The sequence below is a fragment of the Trachypithecus francoisi genome, unplaced genomic scaffold (assembly GCF_009764315.1).
Source record: "Trachypithecus francoisi isolate TF-2019V2 unplaced genomic scaffold, Tfra_2.0 Lachesis_group5, whole genome shotgun sequence".
In the NCBI taxonomy this organism is placed as follows: Eukaryota; Metazoa; Chordata; class Mammalia; order Primates; family Cercopithecidae; genus Trachypithecus; species Trachypithecus francoisi.
The window spans coordinates 96,925,804-96,943,489 of NW_022681470.1; the positions used below are offsets into that span (position 1 = coordinate 96,925,804).

A 17,686-nucleotide genomic window follows, 5' to 3' on the forward strand; every position below is an offset into this window, starting at 1 on the left:
TGTCTGGCCTTCTAAACCATCAATTCACTCAACAGCTGCTTAAGTGTATATAGTATGTGCACATCTGTGCCATTTGTTGGGTATGCAAGGTCTAAAAGACAGGGTGCCTGCCCTGGGATGCTCATGACCTAAGTAAAAGGCATCCTTCCTGTCCCTCTCCCCACTTCTCCTGGATCTTCTCATCTGTATCCTTTTCCACATTTGTAAATATAAATTCAATAGAAAGAAACAGTTTTACATGTGGCAAATCATAATGAGATATGAAAGAAAGGTGAGTAGGGGGATTAAATTTTAAAACAGATACAAAAGGATAAATGCACCAATTCTTGAGAGCAATGGCTTTCAATCTTTATTTTGAAGTGACCTATATTTTGACTCAGTCCAGTTCCCCCAACTTGCTCACAGTTTTGTAAGTGAAAAAAAAACTGTCTAAACAAGTGCACTATTACTTACCCAGAGTATATGGTTCTGTTATCTAAGTGTTCTGTTTCTTTTTAAAGCCTGGTAAACGGCCAGGCACTGTGGCTCACGCCTGTAATCCCAGCACTTTGGGAGGCCGAGGCAGGCGGATCCCTGAGTTCGGGAATTCAAGACCAGCCTGACCAACATGGAGAAACCCCGTCTCTACTAAAAATACAAAATTAGCCGGGCGTGGTGGTGGGCACCTGTAATCCTAGCTACTCGCGAGGCTGAGGCAGGAGAATCGCTTGAACCCGGGAGGCGGAGTTTGCAGTGAGCTGAGATCATGCCTTTGCACTACAGCCTGGGCAATAAGAGCGAAACTCCGTCCAAAAAAAAAAAGCCTGATTACAACCCACAATCTGATTTCATGAACCCTAATGGTTCTAACTGCCAATTTTGGGGGCTCAGAGTCACAATCACATGAGTATTGGGCTGAACTGACTCCGTTGCTGATTCGGGCTAAACTCATGTCTGCCAGGGAAACCTCCTTTCTGTTACATTTTTTATTTTCTGTAAATTGCATTTAAACCACAGTTCTTCCAAGAAGGGTTTCTGTCTTTACCGTACCATTTTATTCAGTATATTGTTAGCATTTATATACTGTATTCCTGATTGCCATGTGTGGGTACTTTGATTTGATTTCATGTCTGTTTGACTCTGTCCCCAGTTGGACTGTTAATTCCACAAGGGCAAAGATCCTGTCTTCTGTTTCATTGAGACCTTCCCATTCCTTTTAATTTTGCACCCTGTGGACATTTGAGTCAATCATCCATTGACATGTGATTCTAGCAGGGTACAGGTGCTTGGCTCTGCCATGGCATTTCTCTCACCCTTGGTTCTCATTTGCCATCCACCTCATTTTCTATAGACCCAAAGCTTATGAAAGAAGAACAAATGTCACAGACCCAGCTCTTCACCAGAAGCTTTGATGATGGCCTGGGCTTTGAATACGTGATGTTCTACAGTGACGTCGAGAAAAGGATGGTTTGCTTATTTCAAGGAGGCCCTTACCTGGAAGGACCACCTGGGTAAGAATGATAGCCTGAAAGTGTGGATCTAAAAAAATGTTATCTTACAGTGCCACCATGTGTCCTGTCCATGGGCTACAATGAAGATTTTCAAATGGTCATGTAGATGTATATTTATTGACATGGAAAGATGTTTATAATATATTATTAAAGAACATCTTATCTATATTATTAATATTGATTAAATATTTAATATATTAAAGAGCATTATATTATAGGGCATAGGGCAACAGAGTATAGTTTGAGAGCATATCATTAATGTGTTAACGGTGTCTTGTCACTGACTGGGTAGTATTATGGGTCTTAAATTTTTTTTCTTTTTTTCATATTTGCATTACCTAAATTTCTAAACAATGAGTATGTATAGTTTGTTTTGTTTTGTGAGACAAGGTCTTGCTATGTTGCCCAGGCTGAAGTGCAGTGGCATGATCATAGCTCACTGCAGCCTCGAACTCCTGGGCTCACACGATCGTCCCACCTCAGCCTCCCGAGTAGCCGGGACTACAGGCACATGACACCACACTTGACTAATAATAAAAACATAATATAAATGTTCTAAATTATATTTTAGCTTTTTGTTTGCTTGTGATCTGGTTACTATTAAGTTCTGGTTTTATTACAAATACTTAAGACTATACTGTTATGCTGTGAACAAAATAAAGTTGGGGACATAAATAGTGTTTGGCATTCAGTATGCTGAACATGGGCTAAGTGGACCTTTCATAAGTAAATTGTGTGAAGATGCTTGGATAATTTCTCTCTTTCAAGAGGCTCTCTATCTTCAGAACTTCTGAAAACATTTCTCCTCCACTCCTGTTGTAACCAGATTCGTTCATGGAGGTGCCATTGCAACCATGATTGATACTACTGTTGGTATGTGTGCATTGATGGCTGGGGGAGTCGTCATGACTGCCAATCTCAACATCAATTATAAAAGGTAAATTCATAGTAATTCTCTATTTATCCTTAGGTGTTGTTAAGTCAGGTTCCCAGTTGCAGATCTTGAGACCATAATTTGTGTTCAAGTGATTATTAAAGAAGTGCTCCCAGAGGAAACTAGCAAGGGAGTGGGAGAGGCAGGACAGGGAATATGAAGAAGTCAACCAAGGCTGAACTCTCAAAAGTCCAGCAAAGCATAGCTTTAGCTGGATCATACAAGGGAGCTCTAGAATGAAATTTATGCCTCAGAATTGTCTCTATCTCAGATGAGGGAGCTAGAGTCTTCATACTCTCACATGTATCAGTCATGGGATCGGGGCCATCCGAGGGACCGTAAAGTTCCAAGTACTTCTAAGGGTCTCTGTGTTTCAGCAAAGCAGACTCTAGGGAAAATAACCAAAATAAGTGAAGAAAGGATCCAAGGGGCTCTAGGTGGAGCACCAACATCAACTACGTAACAAAATTAATTTTTTAAAAATTTAGTTGGGCCCAGCAGTGCACATCTGTAGTCCTAGCTTCTTGAGAGGATTGCTTGAGCCCAGGAGTTCAAGGCTACAGTGAGCTAGGATCATGCCACTGCACTCCAGGGTGGGCAACAAAACAAGACCCCAACTGTAAACACACACACACACACACACACCCACCCAAGTCTTTTCAGTCCACAAGCATAGATGTCTTTGCATTTGTTTGTGTCTTTAATTATTTTCATCAATGTTTTGTGGTTTTCAGTGTATAAGACTTTTGCTCTTTGGTTAAGTTTACTCCTAAGTATTTTATTCTTTTTGATTTTTTAAAAAATTTTTAATTTATTTTTATTATTATTATTATTTTTTGAGACAGAGTCTCACTCTGTTGTCCAGGCTGGAGTGCAGTGCCATGATCTCTGTTCATTGCAACATCCACTTCCCAGGTTCAAGCTATTCTCATGCCTCAGCCTCCCAAGTAGCGGGTATTACCGGCACGCACCACCACACCTGGCTAACTTTTTGTATTTTCAGTAGAGACAGTGTTTCACTTTGTTGGCCAGGCTGATCTCAAACTCCTGGCCTCAAGTGATCCGCCTGCCTTGGCCTTCCAAAGTGCTGGGATTACAGAAGTGAGTCACTGTACCTGGCCTTAATCGTTTTCTTAATTTCCTTTTTGGATTAGTCATTGTTTGTGTATAGAAAGGCAATTGATTTTTCTGTGTTGATTTTACATCTTGCAGCTTTGCTGAATTTGTTTATTCATTCTAACAGGTTTTTGTGGAATCTTTAGGATTTTCTATATACAAAGTCATGTCATTTGTAAACAGATCTTTGTACTTCTTCCTTTCCAATTTGAATACCTTTGATTTCTTTTTCTTGCCTAATTGCTCTGGCTAGGACTTCTAGTACCATGTAGAATAGAAGTGGCAAAAGTGGGCATCCTTGTCTTGTTTCTGATCTTAAAGAAAAAGGTTTTAATCTTTTACCATTTAGCATGATGTTAGTTGTAGGGCTTTCATAAATAGCCTTTATTATGTTGAGAGAGTTTCTTTTTATTCCTAGTTGTGCCTTAGCTTTTTAACGTTTAAACCCAGATTGTCGTTGTACCTCCTTTTAATTATTTTAATAGCAGTTACATTGATTCTAGAAATTAATTTGGGGAAAGTTGACATATTTACAGATGGTCAATATTTCATATTAGTTATGACTATAAATTAGATTCTAGAAATCTGGGTTTTCTTAACATGATAAAGAATATATTAAAAATTAAGTTTTTAATATTTTTCCATGTCCCATGTTTTTAAAAATATTTTTTCATGTTCAAATAAAGTTGAATAATGAAGTACAATATCCTAACTAAAAAATGAATGTAAAAGGTTACTTTGAAAACAAGCTGAAACAAAGTATTTAGATTGCGGTTTATCTCAAAAAGTGTTTTTGTCTTAAGCACATACTCCACATACACAAGTGCAAAATGGGAAACAGAACCTGCCAAACTCTATGCTTTGTGTTTGTCCCACCCAATAAACCATCCACAAAAGTTAGTTGCATTGCTGTTCATTTGTTCCCCACAATTGGAAAACATACTGAGAAGAAGTTTTACCTGAAGTCATATGGCTAGAGAGCAATTTAGTCAGGATTAGAGCTCACATCTTATGACACCAAATCTGATACTTTTCACTATAACACAGCTTCTATTGTCTTCTGTTAGGTGATGACTAAAGACTAGAAAAAAGTATTGGATTTTATAAGTAGTTTAGAATTTAATATTTATCAGGCTCTGTTTTTTTGTATACAGTTATTTGGGTTCATAATAATAGTAATAATAACATTAAATTTAATATGATTACTTGACTCAGGATGCTACAGGTAACAACCTGGGATTATATTTTAATGGAAAATAATTTGCAGTGTCAAAAAAAAAAGAAAATAATTTGCAGTGTCAATTAATCATCAGATGCCTTAATCTACCTTACTTCCTTTAAGAAGCAAGATTATTCCTTAATGATTTCAAATAATTTCCAGCCCTCTGATCCAAATATCCCACTTGATTATTTCCTTGTGCCTAGCCCATTAAGATAATAGACAAAGCAGGTCATAACTAGTGATGACTAGCTAGCTGAAAGGGTAAGTATCTCAGCATGCCAATGACCCATTCATGACACATGAGTTGAGAAGCTCCTGATTCTATTTCTGCATGCAACATGGCAAACAAGAAATGCTAAAGGACATTCCTCCTTCAAAACAAGTAGATCCTGTACCAAATACACAAAGAAAGAAACTACCAAGGGTGACTATCAACAGAAACAATAATAAGATTTAGACCTCAGGGATCTAAGATATCATGATAATCAAATACACAATATAAATGAATAAAGTATGAGATATTTAAAGAAATAAAAGATGAGGCTGGGCACGGTGGCTCACGCCTGTAATCCCAGCACTTTGGGAGGCCATGGCGGGTGGAACACCTGAGGTCAGGAGTTCAAGACTAGCCTGGCCAACATGGCGAAACCCTGACTTTACTAAAAATACAGAGATTACGCAGGTGTGGTGGCATGTGCCTGTAATCCCAGCTATTTGGGGGGCTGAGGCAGAAGAATCACTTGAACCTGGGAGATGGAGGCTGCAGTGAGCCAAGATTGTGCCACTGTACTCCAGCCTGGGCGACAGAACGATACTCCATCAAAAAATAAATAAAAGATGAAATCACAAAAAGAGAAAACAACAATAAACTATAAAAATTATTAGGCAGGTTTGCCACGGAACCTAACAAAACTTTTAGAAATGAGAGTGTAGGCCGGGCATGGTGGCTCACGCCTGTAATCCCAACATTTTGGGAGGCTGAGGTGGGCAGATTATGAGGTAAGGAGTTTGAGACCAGCCTGACCAACATGGTGAAACCCTGTCTCTACTGAAAATGCAAAAATTAGCTGGATGTGGTGGTACGCACCTGTAATTCCAGCTACTTGGGAGGCTGAGGCAGGAGAATCACTTGAACCCGGGAAGTGGAGGTTGCAGTGAGCCGAGATTGCTCCATTGCACCCCAGCCTGGGCGACAGAGTGAGACTCCATCTCAAAAAAAAAAAAAAAGTAATTGAAAGTGTAATTATTTTTAAAAACAAAAAAAATACCTCAGTGAATATGTTAAAGGACTATTTAAACACAGCTGAAGGTGAACAGAAATATAGAACTGAAGAGATTACCCTGATAAAAAGGTAGGCTGGTAAAGGTCAGAACCTTTCCTCTGAATTTACTAGAAACTCCAAAACTGTGAAATGTCATTTTCTCTCCATTTTCCTATTATAACTACCCCACCTTGTGGGCAGTCTATATAGAAAGGTTTCTTTGATACCTGACTGATGTAAGAACAAGAGGGGTAAATGTGAATTCTTATGGATAGATAACTCAGGAGTTACTTCTAAATATCACTCCACTGCAAGAATTTAAAACAAAGTTTCAAAAATGCATTCAATAGTTTTCTTGAAGAGGGAAAATGACAATCCCTAGGCTTCTGGTTTTTGTTTGCTTTTTAGAGTTTCGATTGCTTTTCATTCTGTATTTCTTTTATCAGAAGCTCAGATCACTTTAATAATCTTGTGGCACTGTGTTTCTAATTTGTAGCCAACACATTCTGGAAGATTCTTCCTTCCTTTATTTATTTATTTATTTATTTATTTTTTATTTTTATTTTTATTTTTTTTTGAGACGGAGTCTTGCTCTGTTGCCCGGGCTGGAGTGCAGTGGCCGGATCTCAGCTCACTGCAAGCTCCGCTTCCCGGGTTTACGCCATTCTCCTGCCTCAGCCTCCTGAGTAGCTGGGACTACAGGCGCCCACCACCTCGCCCGGCTAGTTTTTTGTATTTTTTAGTAGAGACGGGGTTTCACCGTGTTAGCCAGGATGGTCTCGATTTCCTGACCTCATGATCCGCCCGTCTCGGCCTCCCAAAGTGCTGGGATTACAGGCTTGAGCCACCGCGCCCGGCCTATTTTATTTTATTTATTTATTTATTTATTTTGAGACAGAGTCTTACTCTGCCACCCAGGCTGGAGTGCAGTGGCGCAATCTTGGCTCACTGCAACCTCTGCCTGCTGGGTTCAAGCGATTCTCCTGCCTTAGCCTCCCAAGTAGCTGGGATTACAGGTGTAGGCCACCATACCTGGCTAATTTTTGTATTTTTAGTAGAGACAAGGTTTCACCATGTTGGCCAGGCTGGTCTCAAACTCCTGACCTCAGGTGATCCACCCACCTCAGCCTCCCAAAGTGCTGGGATTACAGGTATGAGCCACCGCACCCGGCGCTTGTTCCTTTAAAATGCACAATTAAGGCCGGGCTACTTGGGAGGTTGAGGCAGAAAAATCGCTTGAACCTGGGAGATGGAAGTTGCAGTGAGCCGAGATCATGCCACTGCACTCCAGCCTGGGCAACAGAGTGAGACTCCATCTCAAAAAAAACAAAAAAAAAAAAGGACAATTAAATCCTTTATTTTCACTAAAAATTTAGTTAGACATTTTGTAACTTTGATATGGTTTGGCTTTGTGTCCCCACCCAAATCTCATCTAGAATTGTAATCCCCATGTGTCAAGGGAGGGACCTGGTGAGAGGTGACTGGATCATGGGGGCAGTTTCCCCCATGCTGTTCTAGTGATAGTGAGTTCTCACGAAATCTGACGGTTTAAAAATGTTTGGCAGGCTGGGCACTATGGCTCACGCCTGTAATCCCAGCACTTTGAGAGGCCAAGGTGGGTAGATCACCTGAGGTCAGGAGTTCAAGGCCAGCCTGACCAACATGGTGAAACCCCATCTCTACTAAAAATAAAAAAGAAATTAGCTAGGTATTGTGGTGTATGCCTATAATCCCAGTTACTCGGGAGGCTGAGGCAGGCAATCACTTGAATCTGGGAGTTGCAGTGAGCTGAGATTGTGCCACTGCAGCACTCCAGGCTGGGCAACAGAGCAAGACTCCATCAAATAAATAAATAAATAAATGAATGAATAAATAAATAAATAAATAAAAGCATTTGACAGATCCCCCCTTGCGCGCGTGCGCGCTCTCTCTCTCTCTCTCTCCCCGCCCCCGCCGCCATGTAAAATGTGTCTTGCCTCCCCTTCCCCTTCACCTTTACCATGATTGTCTCTTGAAGCCTCCCCGGCCATGCAGAACCGTAAGTCAATTAAACCTCTGTTCTTTATAAATTACCCAGTCTCAGGTAGTTCTTTATAGTAGCATGAAAACAAACTAATACAAACTCTCATGATTTTTATAATCTCACAGTCCAGTAAACCTTCAAATCATTTCTCCCTACAAGTTATTTTCCCCTTCCACTGAAATTTAATCAAGAGTTCATTTATCAGATCCATATGCTCAGTGATGGTGGTGGTGGTTGTATTACTAAAAACACTAAATTAGTCACCCATTGTTCTAGTGTGGTATTGAGATATATCCCATAAATACATCAACATGCCCACCTCAACTAAGTCATTTGACAGATGAAAGAAGCTCAAGTGCAAAATGGGAAGCAGAACTTTGAATCAGACTGATGACGTGTGCCACCAAATAGCCATATAGCTTTAGCAAATTACCTAACCTCTCTGGGCCTCAGTTTCCTCATCCATTAACCAAAGACAATAATAATTTTCTTAAAAAGATACTTTGAGGATCACAGTTAATATATTTAGAGCTAGCAGCTTAATATGTTAAATGAAGCTTTTTTTTTTTTTTTTTTTTGAGACGGAGTCTCTCTTTTACCCAGGCTGGAGTCAGTGGTGCAATCTCGGCTCACTGCAACCTCCACCTCCCAGGTTCAAGTGATTCTCCTGCCTCAGCCTCCTGAGTCACTGAGATTACAGGTGCATACCACCATGCCCGGCTAATTTTTGTACTTTTAGTAGATATGGGGTTTTGCCATGTTTGTCAGGCTGGTCTCGAACTCCTGGCCTCATGATCCATCCACCTCGGCTTCCCAAAGTGCAGGGATTACAGGCGTGAGCCACCATGCCTGGCCTAAATGAGGCTTTTTAATTATTATTTTCAGATCTAGATTTAGCAGAGAGAGAGGAAAAAAAACTACCCTGAATCCAGCACAGAGAAAAAAGGAAATGGAAAATATAGAGAGCGTAAGCTATATTGGACAAAAAAAAAGATCTAACATGCTAATTAGAGTCCTAGAAAAATAGAATAAAGAGAATCAAAGAGATCCGAGTATTTAAGGAAATAATGGGTCAGCATATTCAAGAGCTAAAGAAAATCATGAATTGACAATATAGAAAGCAATATATATCAAGCTAGATTTTAAAAGTATATCTAGAGACATTATAGAGAAATTGGAGAATACTTAAGACAAAGAGATCTTAAAAGCAGAGCTAAGACAGAGCAGCCATTGCAGAGCACTCTTTTTAGAAGTAAGAGGGCACCGTTACACTGGCAGTAAACCTCTCAATAGCAACAGTAGAAGCCAGAAGACAATAAAACATCTGCCGAAAGAAAATGTCAATCTAAAATCATGCTCTCTGCACAGCTAAAGTTCAAAAATGAGGGCAAAATGAAGGTGCTGTCATTCAAACAAATGGAGAGAATTTATGGAACAGCAGGGCAACACCCAGGGAGCTCCTAAATGGTGGACTTTAGAAAGAAGGAAAGCAATCCCAACAGGCAGGAGGATGAAAGCAGGAATCATGAGCAAATGAATTGGTAAACATGTAGATAACTAAAATCTAAATAGAGTCTGTAAGCATAAATGTTGATGTCTAAATTCTGAGGATTGGTGTGTTGCAGTGGCTCGTGCCTGTGGTCCTAGCTACTTGGGAGGTTGAGGCAGGAAGATCGCTAGAGCCCAAGAGTTCAAGGTTGCAGTAAGCTATGAGTGCGCCACTGCACTCCAGCCTGGGGGACAGATGGAGAACCCGTCTCTAAAAATAATAAAAATTAAAATTTACAATAAATAAATTATAGTGATTAACAAAGGACAGCTAAAATACTGGATAACAATAGCATGTAGTTTGGGAGGAGATGAACAGAGTTAATGTTTATATATCCTCATATTTTTCAGTGTAGAGAATGATTAAGAGAAAATGAGTGTATAATATCTAAAACAGTACAAGATCAAACAAGTAGTAAAACTCAATTTTTTAAAAAGCAAGGAAAAAATGGTTAGAAAAAGCAAGTCAAATAAGCCTAAATCAGAGGATAGGAATAAGTCTAAATAAATCAGTAATGACTCTCTATAAATAGACCAAACCATCAGTTCAAAGACAGATTATAAAATTGAATTTTTAAATGTAAAAAACTAGAAACTATATGAGGCATATTTTTTAAATGACACCAAAAAATTTAAAAGGAAGAGAAAATATGCTACACAGAAGTTAACCAGAAGAAAGCTGGGATCAGAAAAATAGTTAACTGTCAAAAAAGTAATATTGGGGATGGAGAAGGCTACTTTGTAATAATAAAAGGTTCAGTTCAATAGTAGGCAATTCTAAATATGCATCTAATAAAGAGTATAAATAAAATTGATATAATCATAGGGAGAAGTTGACTAATCCACCTTTATATAGTGGGAGATTCCAACACATTGTTCTCAATTTTTTTTTTTTTTTTGACAGAGTCTCTGTCACCCAGGCTGGAGTGCAGCGGTGCGAGCTCAGCTTACGGCAACCTCCGCCTGCTGGATTCAAGCAATTCTCCTGCCTCAGCCTCCCCAGTAGCTGCAGGCACCCGCCACCATGCCTGGCTAATTTTTTTCTATTTTTAGTAGAGACAGGGTTTCACCATGCTGGCCAGGCTGGTCTCCTGACCCTGTGATCTGCCCACCTTGGCCTCCCAAAGTGCTAGGATTACAGGTGTGAGCCACAGCGCCCAGCCTGTTCTCAATTATTGATAGGTCAAGCAGACCAAAAAAAAAAAAAAATTCAGAGCCAAGTGAGGTGGTGCACATCTGTAGTCCCAGCTATTTGGGAGGCTAAGGCAGAGGATTGCTTTAGTCCAGGGGTGCGAGGCTGCAGTGTGCTATGATAACTCCTGTGAATAGTCACTGAACTGCAGCCTGAGCAACATACTGAGACCCTGTCTCCAAAAAAAGAAAAAACAATTAGAAAATGGAGGATTTAGGCCAGGCACGGTGGCTCAAGCCTGTAATCCCAGCGCCTTGGGAGGCCAAGGGGTGGATCATGAGATCAGAGATTGAGACCATCCTAGCGAACACGGTGAAACCCCATCTCTACTAGAAATACAAAAAATTAGCTGGGCATGGTGGCACACGCCTGTAATCCCAGCTACTCAGGAGGCTGAGGCAGGAGAATCGCTTGAACCCAGGAGGCAGAGGTTGCAGTGAACCGAGATCGCACCACTGCACTCCAGCCTGGGTGACAGAACAAGACTCCATCTCAAAAAAAAAAAAAAAAAAGAAAATGGAGAACTTAAACACCACAAGATAACAAGTATGGTTTATTAGACAAACATAGAAGTCTGTATCCAATAATTAGAGAACAGCACAATTTTTTTTTTCCCAGCACACATTTGCAAAAATTGATCATGTATTGGCTTATAAATTAAGTCTCAATAGATTTTACAGAATCAGAGCCTTACAAGCCACTGTTCTGGCCACATTGAACTTGAGGTAAAAAAATAAAAGAACTTTTAAAAAAAAACTATAGTAAATTAGAGTAACATTAGCTAGGGTAACTCCTACATCTCACTACTTTAAACCTATAGGCTTTTTTGGTTTACCTAATAGTCCCATGTGGTTATCCTGGTCAGTGAGGGTTTTACCCCCATGAAGTGATTGAGAGACCCAAGCTCGTTTCAGAGTGAGACTCCTTCCTCTTAGAGTCTCAGTGTCCTCTTTACTTAACTATTCAGGCTTTCTAATAGTTTTATTCTTAGTTTTAATAAATTTTTGAAATTTTTTCTATTTCATCTGCATTTTCAAATGTATTGACATAAAGTTATTCATAATATTCAAAATATTCTCAATTTTTAAAAAAATTCAGCTAAATCTATATTCTTTTTAACCCCAATAGTATTTATGTATGCTGTTTCTCATTGTCTTGATCTATCTTGCCAGAGATTATTAGTCTTTTCAAAGAGTTATCTTTTGGCTTTGTTATGCCTTTCTGGTGTGTGTGTGTGTGTGTGTGTGTGTGTGTGTGTAGACATATATAAACATAATAAAAGAAATTTTTTTCCGCCGGGCGCGGTGGCTCAAGCCTGTAATCCCAGCACTTTGGGAGGCCGAGACGGGCGGATCACGAGGTCAGGAGTTCGAGACCATCCTGGCTAACACGGTGAAACCCCGTCTCTACTAAAAAATACAAAAAACTAGCCGGGCGAGGTGGCGGGTGCCTGTAGTCCCAGCTACTCCGGAGGCTGAGGCAGGAGAATGGCGTAAACCCGGGAGGCGGAGCTTGCAGTGAGCTGAGATCCAGCCACTGCACTCCAGTCTGGGCGACAGAGTGAGACTCCGTCTTAAAAAAAAAAAAAGAAATTTTTTTCTTTTTAAATATTACTTTTATCTTTGTTACCACTTTTCTGCCTCTAATACAAATCTAATTAAGTGTTCTAGCTAAATGAAGGAAAACAAGCTAAAGCCAGTTTCCTGTCCCAACCAAATTGATCTGTGCCTAAATATTAGTTACATTTAGAAAATTATGCTTTATAGTTGTTACATTATTTTGTATTTTCTGAAACATTTTCTGTTAGTCTCTTTACTAGTCTAGGACTTTCTGTTACAAGGGCAACTCTTAACTCTCACTAGCTTAAGCAAAAAAGGGAACATATTGGCTTGTATGGTTAAGAAGTCAGGTGTGGCTGAGAGCAGGTATTCAGTGATGTCATTAGGAATCTCAGCCACATTTTCTTCTAGATCTGCTTCATCCTCCCGTAGCCTTTCCCAGTGTAGTGGCACAATGGCCACCAGCCAGGCCAGCCAGCCCTGTGTCTTGTAAGCCTAGCACCTCAGAGAAAAAGAACCCAACCCAAGGGCTCCAGCACAAGTTCCAGGATTGACTGTTTCGGCCTGTGCCCACCCCCACAACTGGTCACTATGTGTATGTGGAGTAGGGGGATCATTATTCAATGCCAGTCATTTATCCATCCCCTACCCTCCCTTCATTCTCTTCATCTCTCTCTTTGATACACTCATGTACCCGTTTTGTTAGGGAACCACCTCTCCCTCATTCTTAGCCCAAGAATGAGGGAGAGGTGGTTCCCTAACAAAACGGGTACATGAGTGTATCAAAGAGAGAGATGAAGAGAATGAAGGGAGGGTAGGGGATGGATAAATGAAGACAGTCATGTTAGTAGAAAAGGGAGATTCTGGGCTGGTGAGAACACCTGATGTCCCCTGGTTCTTAGTAAATGTTGAATTGGCTCAACAAAAGAGCAAAGGAAAAGCTAATGGGAGTAGAAGTATTAAAAGGTCATTGAAAGGAAAACTGGGCAGAGAGATCATCACAGTGATAACTTCCTTCCTACCTGGAGTAGTTCCATCATCTGCTTGGTAGTACCATAGGAGCACGAAACACATTTCCGTGCTCTACCTTCTGTTTCAACCAACTGAAATTTCAGCTTTAAAGAGATATCCTTTTCATTGTGATATGTATCTCCAGGATTCCTAGAAACGTCTGTAGCCACTAGTCACATGTAGCTATTTAAAGTTAAGTATAAATTAATGCAAATTAAATAAATTTAAGGACTCAACTTCTCAGTTATGCTAGCTACATTTCAAGTGCTCATTAGGCACATGTGGCTACCATATTGGACAGCTCAGATATGGAACATTTGTATCATCACAGAAAGTTCTGTTGGACAGTACTGACTTAGAGCAGTAAGCTGTTACCAGCAATTTGTTGTTATTAGGTGTCTGTCTAGTGACCATTACTCAGAATTGGATGAGTAATGTTGACTATGACAGAAGAAATGAGAGAAGCTGCCTGGGACCATCTGTTGGCCCTGTTTTCACTTCTTTAAAGGATTTCAGCTCCCTTAGGACTTTGCAGTAGATCTCCAGATGGGATAGTCTCTGCCATCACAGAGCTGGAATTCCTGATGATCCCTTTGAAACAAGCCCAGAGAGACATCCAGGGACTGTAGCCCAGGAGCCACCTGAGAGCAGTGGTGCTTGGGAGAAGGGGAGCTTGAGAGGCTCTTGGTGTCAGAGCCCTTGAGGAATATATTGTTTAAGGCAGTCAATACTCGTTGTCAGGTGTCATAAATTTCTACCCCTTGTCATGTACTTGATCATCTTTTAATGTTACATAAGTCAGATAAAAACTGATTTTTTTCCTTTTTCTTTTTATTCTGCAGACCTATCCCTCTTTGCTCTGCTGTTACGATAAATAGCCAACTTGATAAAGTTGAAGGAAGGAAATTTTTTGTTTCCTGTAATGTTCAGAGTGTTGATGAGAAGACCCTATACTCAGAGGCAACAAGTAAGAAGCTGGTCTTATCTCTTTCTTGGGGTTTAGTTGGGTTGGGTTGGTAGTTTTGGTTGGTTGGTGGGTTGATGTGGGTTTTGTGGGGGTCAGGGGGGTGTTTTGGTTTGGTTTGGTTTTTTGCCCGGGTATTGTAACCCACACATGCCAAAAAATTCTTAATTCCCTGTCATGCAAAAAACAAGTTAAAGATATTCTTATACATTGCTAGTAAAGGGCGAGTTGCCAACATCTATCAAAATTACAGCCCAATGCAGAAGCTCATGCCTGTAGTCCCAGCACTTTGGTAGGGTGAGGTGGAAAGATCACTTGAGCCCAGGAGTTCGAGACCAGCCTTGGCAACACAGCAAGACCCCATCTCTACAAAACACACAAAAAATTAGCTGGGCGTGGTGGTGTGCGCCTGTAGTCCCAGCTACTTGGGAGACTGAGGTAGGAGGATCCCTTGAGCCCAGGAGACAGAGGTTGCAGTGAGCTGAGATCGCACCTCTCTGCACTGCAGCCTGGGTGACAGAGCCAGACCTTGTCTCAAAAAAAAAAAAAAATTTACAAAGTGATGTGTCCTTTAACCCACCTCCAGGACTTTATCTCACAGGTATAATCACTGCAAAATTATAATGTGTTAGATTGCTATCAGGTTCCAGTGATTGTGTCACTCATGCAACATTATTTGCAATAGCAAAAAAAACAAAAATGGCAAAACATGGCAAACATAGCTATCCATCAATAGGAGACTGGTTAAAGAACTACAGCTCACCTGTAAACTATATTGTATGTATGTGCCATTAAAAAGTGGTGAAATACTGTGATGCCATAAATAAGAAATATATGTCTGTACTTATGTGTGTGTAGACTGTCTCAGGAAAATCATACACATGACCTGTTACTTCCCAGGAGTACTGAGGTTCATCCGTGTTGTTGACTGTGTTCACTTGTTGGTACCACTGTGTAATACTCCATGTGTGACTATCTCACAATGAATGTCTCTCTTCCGATGACAGGCCTCTGACTGTTACAAACAGGGCTGCTATAAACATTCTTGTTCATGTCTCCTGGTGGTGTGCATGGGCAAGAGCTTGGCATATACTTAGGAATAGGATTTCTAGGTGGTAGAGTATTGTGAGTGTTCAGCTTTACAGAGGAAGGCAAAATTGTTTTCTAAGTCTGTACCAAATTAAACTCCCACCAGCAATATATGAGATTCTTTAGATTCCCATCTTCTCTAGCAATTAGTGAAGTCAGACTTCATTATTTTTACCAGTCAAATGATTATAAAATGACTTCTCGGTGTGATCTTGATTTGCATTTCTCTGATTACTTGTGTGGTTGAGTGTCTCTTCATATATTTATTGACTATATTTTTTCCCATTCTGTGAAATTTTTGTTTGTTTAGCTTTTTTTCATTTCTCATTTTCTTACTGATTTATAGACATTCTTTGTATATTTTATATTAGAACAATTTTTTTTGTTGGATATATAAGTCGCACATACCTCCTTATGGTGTGTAAGTTGCCTTTTATTTGCTTTAAGGTATCTTCTTTATGAACAGAAGTTTTTAATGTCAATTTAGTTGCATTTATTACATTTTTCTCTTTATGGCTAATGCTTTTTGTATCTTGTTTAAGAAATTTATTTTTCCTCTTAAGTATGAAGCATTTGCAGGAATGACGGATAAAAGGAGCAGGTGGAAAATAATAACTTAAATCCACAGTCAATTTAAGAACTCCATTCCAGGCTGTGGTTTATACTTCCTGTCTCACTAAACCTTTCAATATCATAAAGGTGCCAAATGGCTTTCTTGTAATTTTAGTTCTTTTCATTTCCTTGACTATCTCTAATGGAAGTAGTAATGAACCATGAAATGGCCAAGTGGTGAGGACCTGGTTACCCAGGGAGAGGTAATACAGTATTGTGATAGTCAAAAGTTGATTCTTAATTTGGCTGCAAAATGAGAGTGGACAGATAGACTGAAGGGACAAATATGAATCTAATCCTTCTTTTGTATATGTCTTTCCATTTAGAGTAGTCCATCAGATTGAAGTCAGTTGACAAATAATCATCTGCTGTTATTTTGTTTGTTTAGGCATATTTATAAAGCTGAATCCTGCTAAAAGTCTGACATGAAGAGCTGCTGTTGAACTCCATCCCATTCTCTCCCCTCCAGAAGAAGCAGTTGTCCCCCGAATACTCTGCTTCCTCACTGCTGAATCCTCATAGGGAGAAGCCTGCCAACAGTGACCTTCCAAAACAGCCAAAAAGGTGTTAGCATTCAGAATATATAAGGAATTCTTACAACTCAACAAAGAACCCAGTTTAAAAATGGGCAAAGAACTTGAATGGACATTTCTCCAAAGAAGATATGGAAATGGCTAACAAGTATATGAAAAGATCCTCAACATCACTAATCATTAGAAAAATGCAAATCAAAACCACAATGATCACACCTACTAAAATGCCTATAATTATTTTATTTTATTATTATAATTGTTTTGAGGTGGAGTTTCGCTCTTGTTGCCTAGGTTGGAATGCAATGGCGCGACCTGGGCTCACTGTAACCTCTGCCTCCCAGGTTCAAGTGATTCTCCTGCCTCAGCCTCCTGAGTAACTGAGATTACAGGCACCCGCCACCACACCTGGCTAATTTTTTGGTGTATCTTTAGTAGAGATGGGGTTTCACCATGTTGGCCAGGCTAATCTATAATTTTTTATTTTGAAAGATAGTGTCAAGGAGGATATAAAAAAAAAATAGAAACTTCATACATTGCTGGGTGAATACAAAATAGTGCAGCTGCTACAGAAAAGTTTGGTAGTTCCCCAAAAAGTTACCATATGACCCAGCAATTCCACTGCTAGGTGTAAATACAAGAGAAATGAAACATACATCCACACAGAAGCTTGTACACTAGTGTTTATAACAGCATTATTTGTAATAGCCAAAATGTGGAAACAACCCAAAAGGCCATTAATGAATGAATGGATAAACAAATTGTGGTACACACACACACACACACACATATAATAGACTATTATTCAGCCATACAAAGGAATGAAATACTGAAACATGCTGCAGCTTGGATAAACCTCAAAAGCATCACATTAAGTGAAAGAAAACAATACTATGTTTAGAATAGGCAACTCCATAGAGACAGAAAGTGGATTAGTGATTAATATGGTTTGGCTGTGTTCCCACCCAAAATCTCATCTTGAATTGTAATCCAAATTGTAATCCCCATGTGTTGGGGGCAGGACCTTGTGGGAGGTGATTAGATCATGGGGGTGGTTCCTGCATGCTGTTATAGTGGTAGTGAGTGCATTCTCATGAGATCTGATGCTTTTATAAAGGGCTTTTTCCCACTTTG

The 17,686-nt window shown here is 39.8% G+C and overlaps 1 protein-coding gene across 11 annotated transcripts in view; it reads left to right on the forward strand.

Annotated features, from left to right (window-relative positions):
- Positions 1-17,686, forward strand: part of THEM4 (thioesterase superfamily member 4) — a 62,068-nt gene that overhangs the window by 35,346 nt on the left and 9,036 nt on the right. For 10 of the 11 annotated variants that reach the window (XM_033196040.1, XM_033196041.1, XM_033196042.1 and 7 more), the window contains 3 exons: positions 1,331-1,490; positions 2,317-2,427; positions 14,200-14,324. In XM_033196040.1, the coding sequence (XP_033051931.1) occupies positions 1,331-1,490; positions 2,317-2,427; positions 14,200-14,324 (396 nt within the window). Of the gene's footprint in view, positions 1-1,330; positions 1,491-2,316; positions 2,428-14,199; positions 14,325-16,410; positions 16,721-17,686 lie in introns of those variants that run through there. The other variant, XM_033196044.1, reaches the window with a different exon arrangement.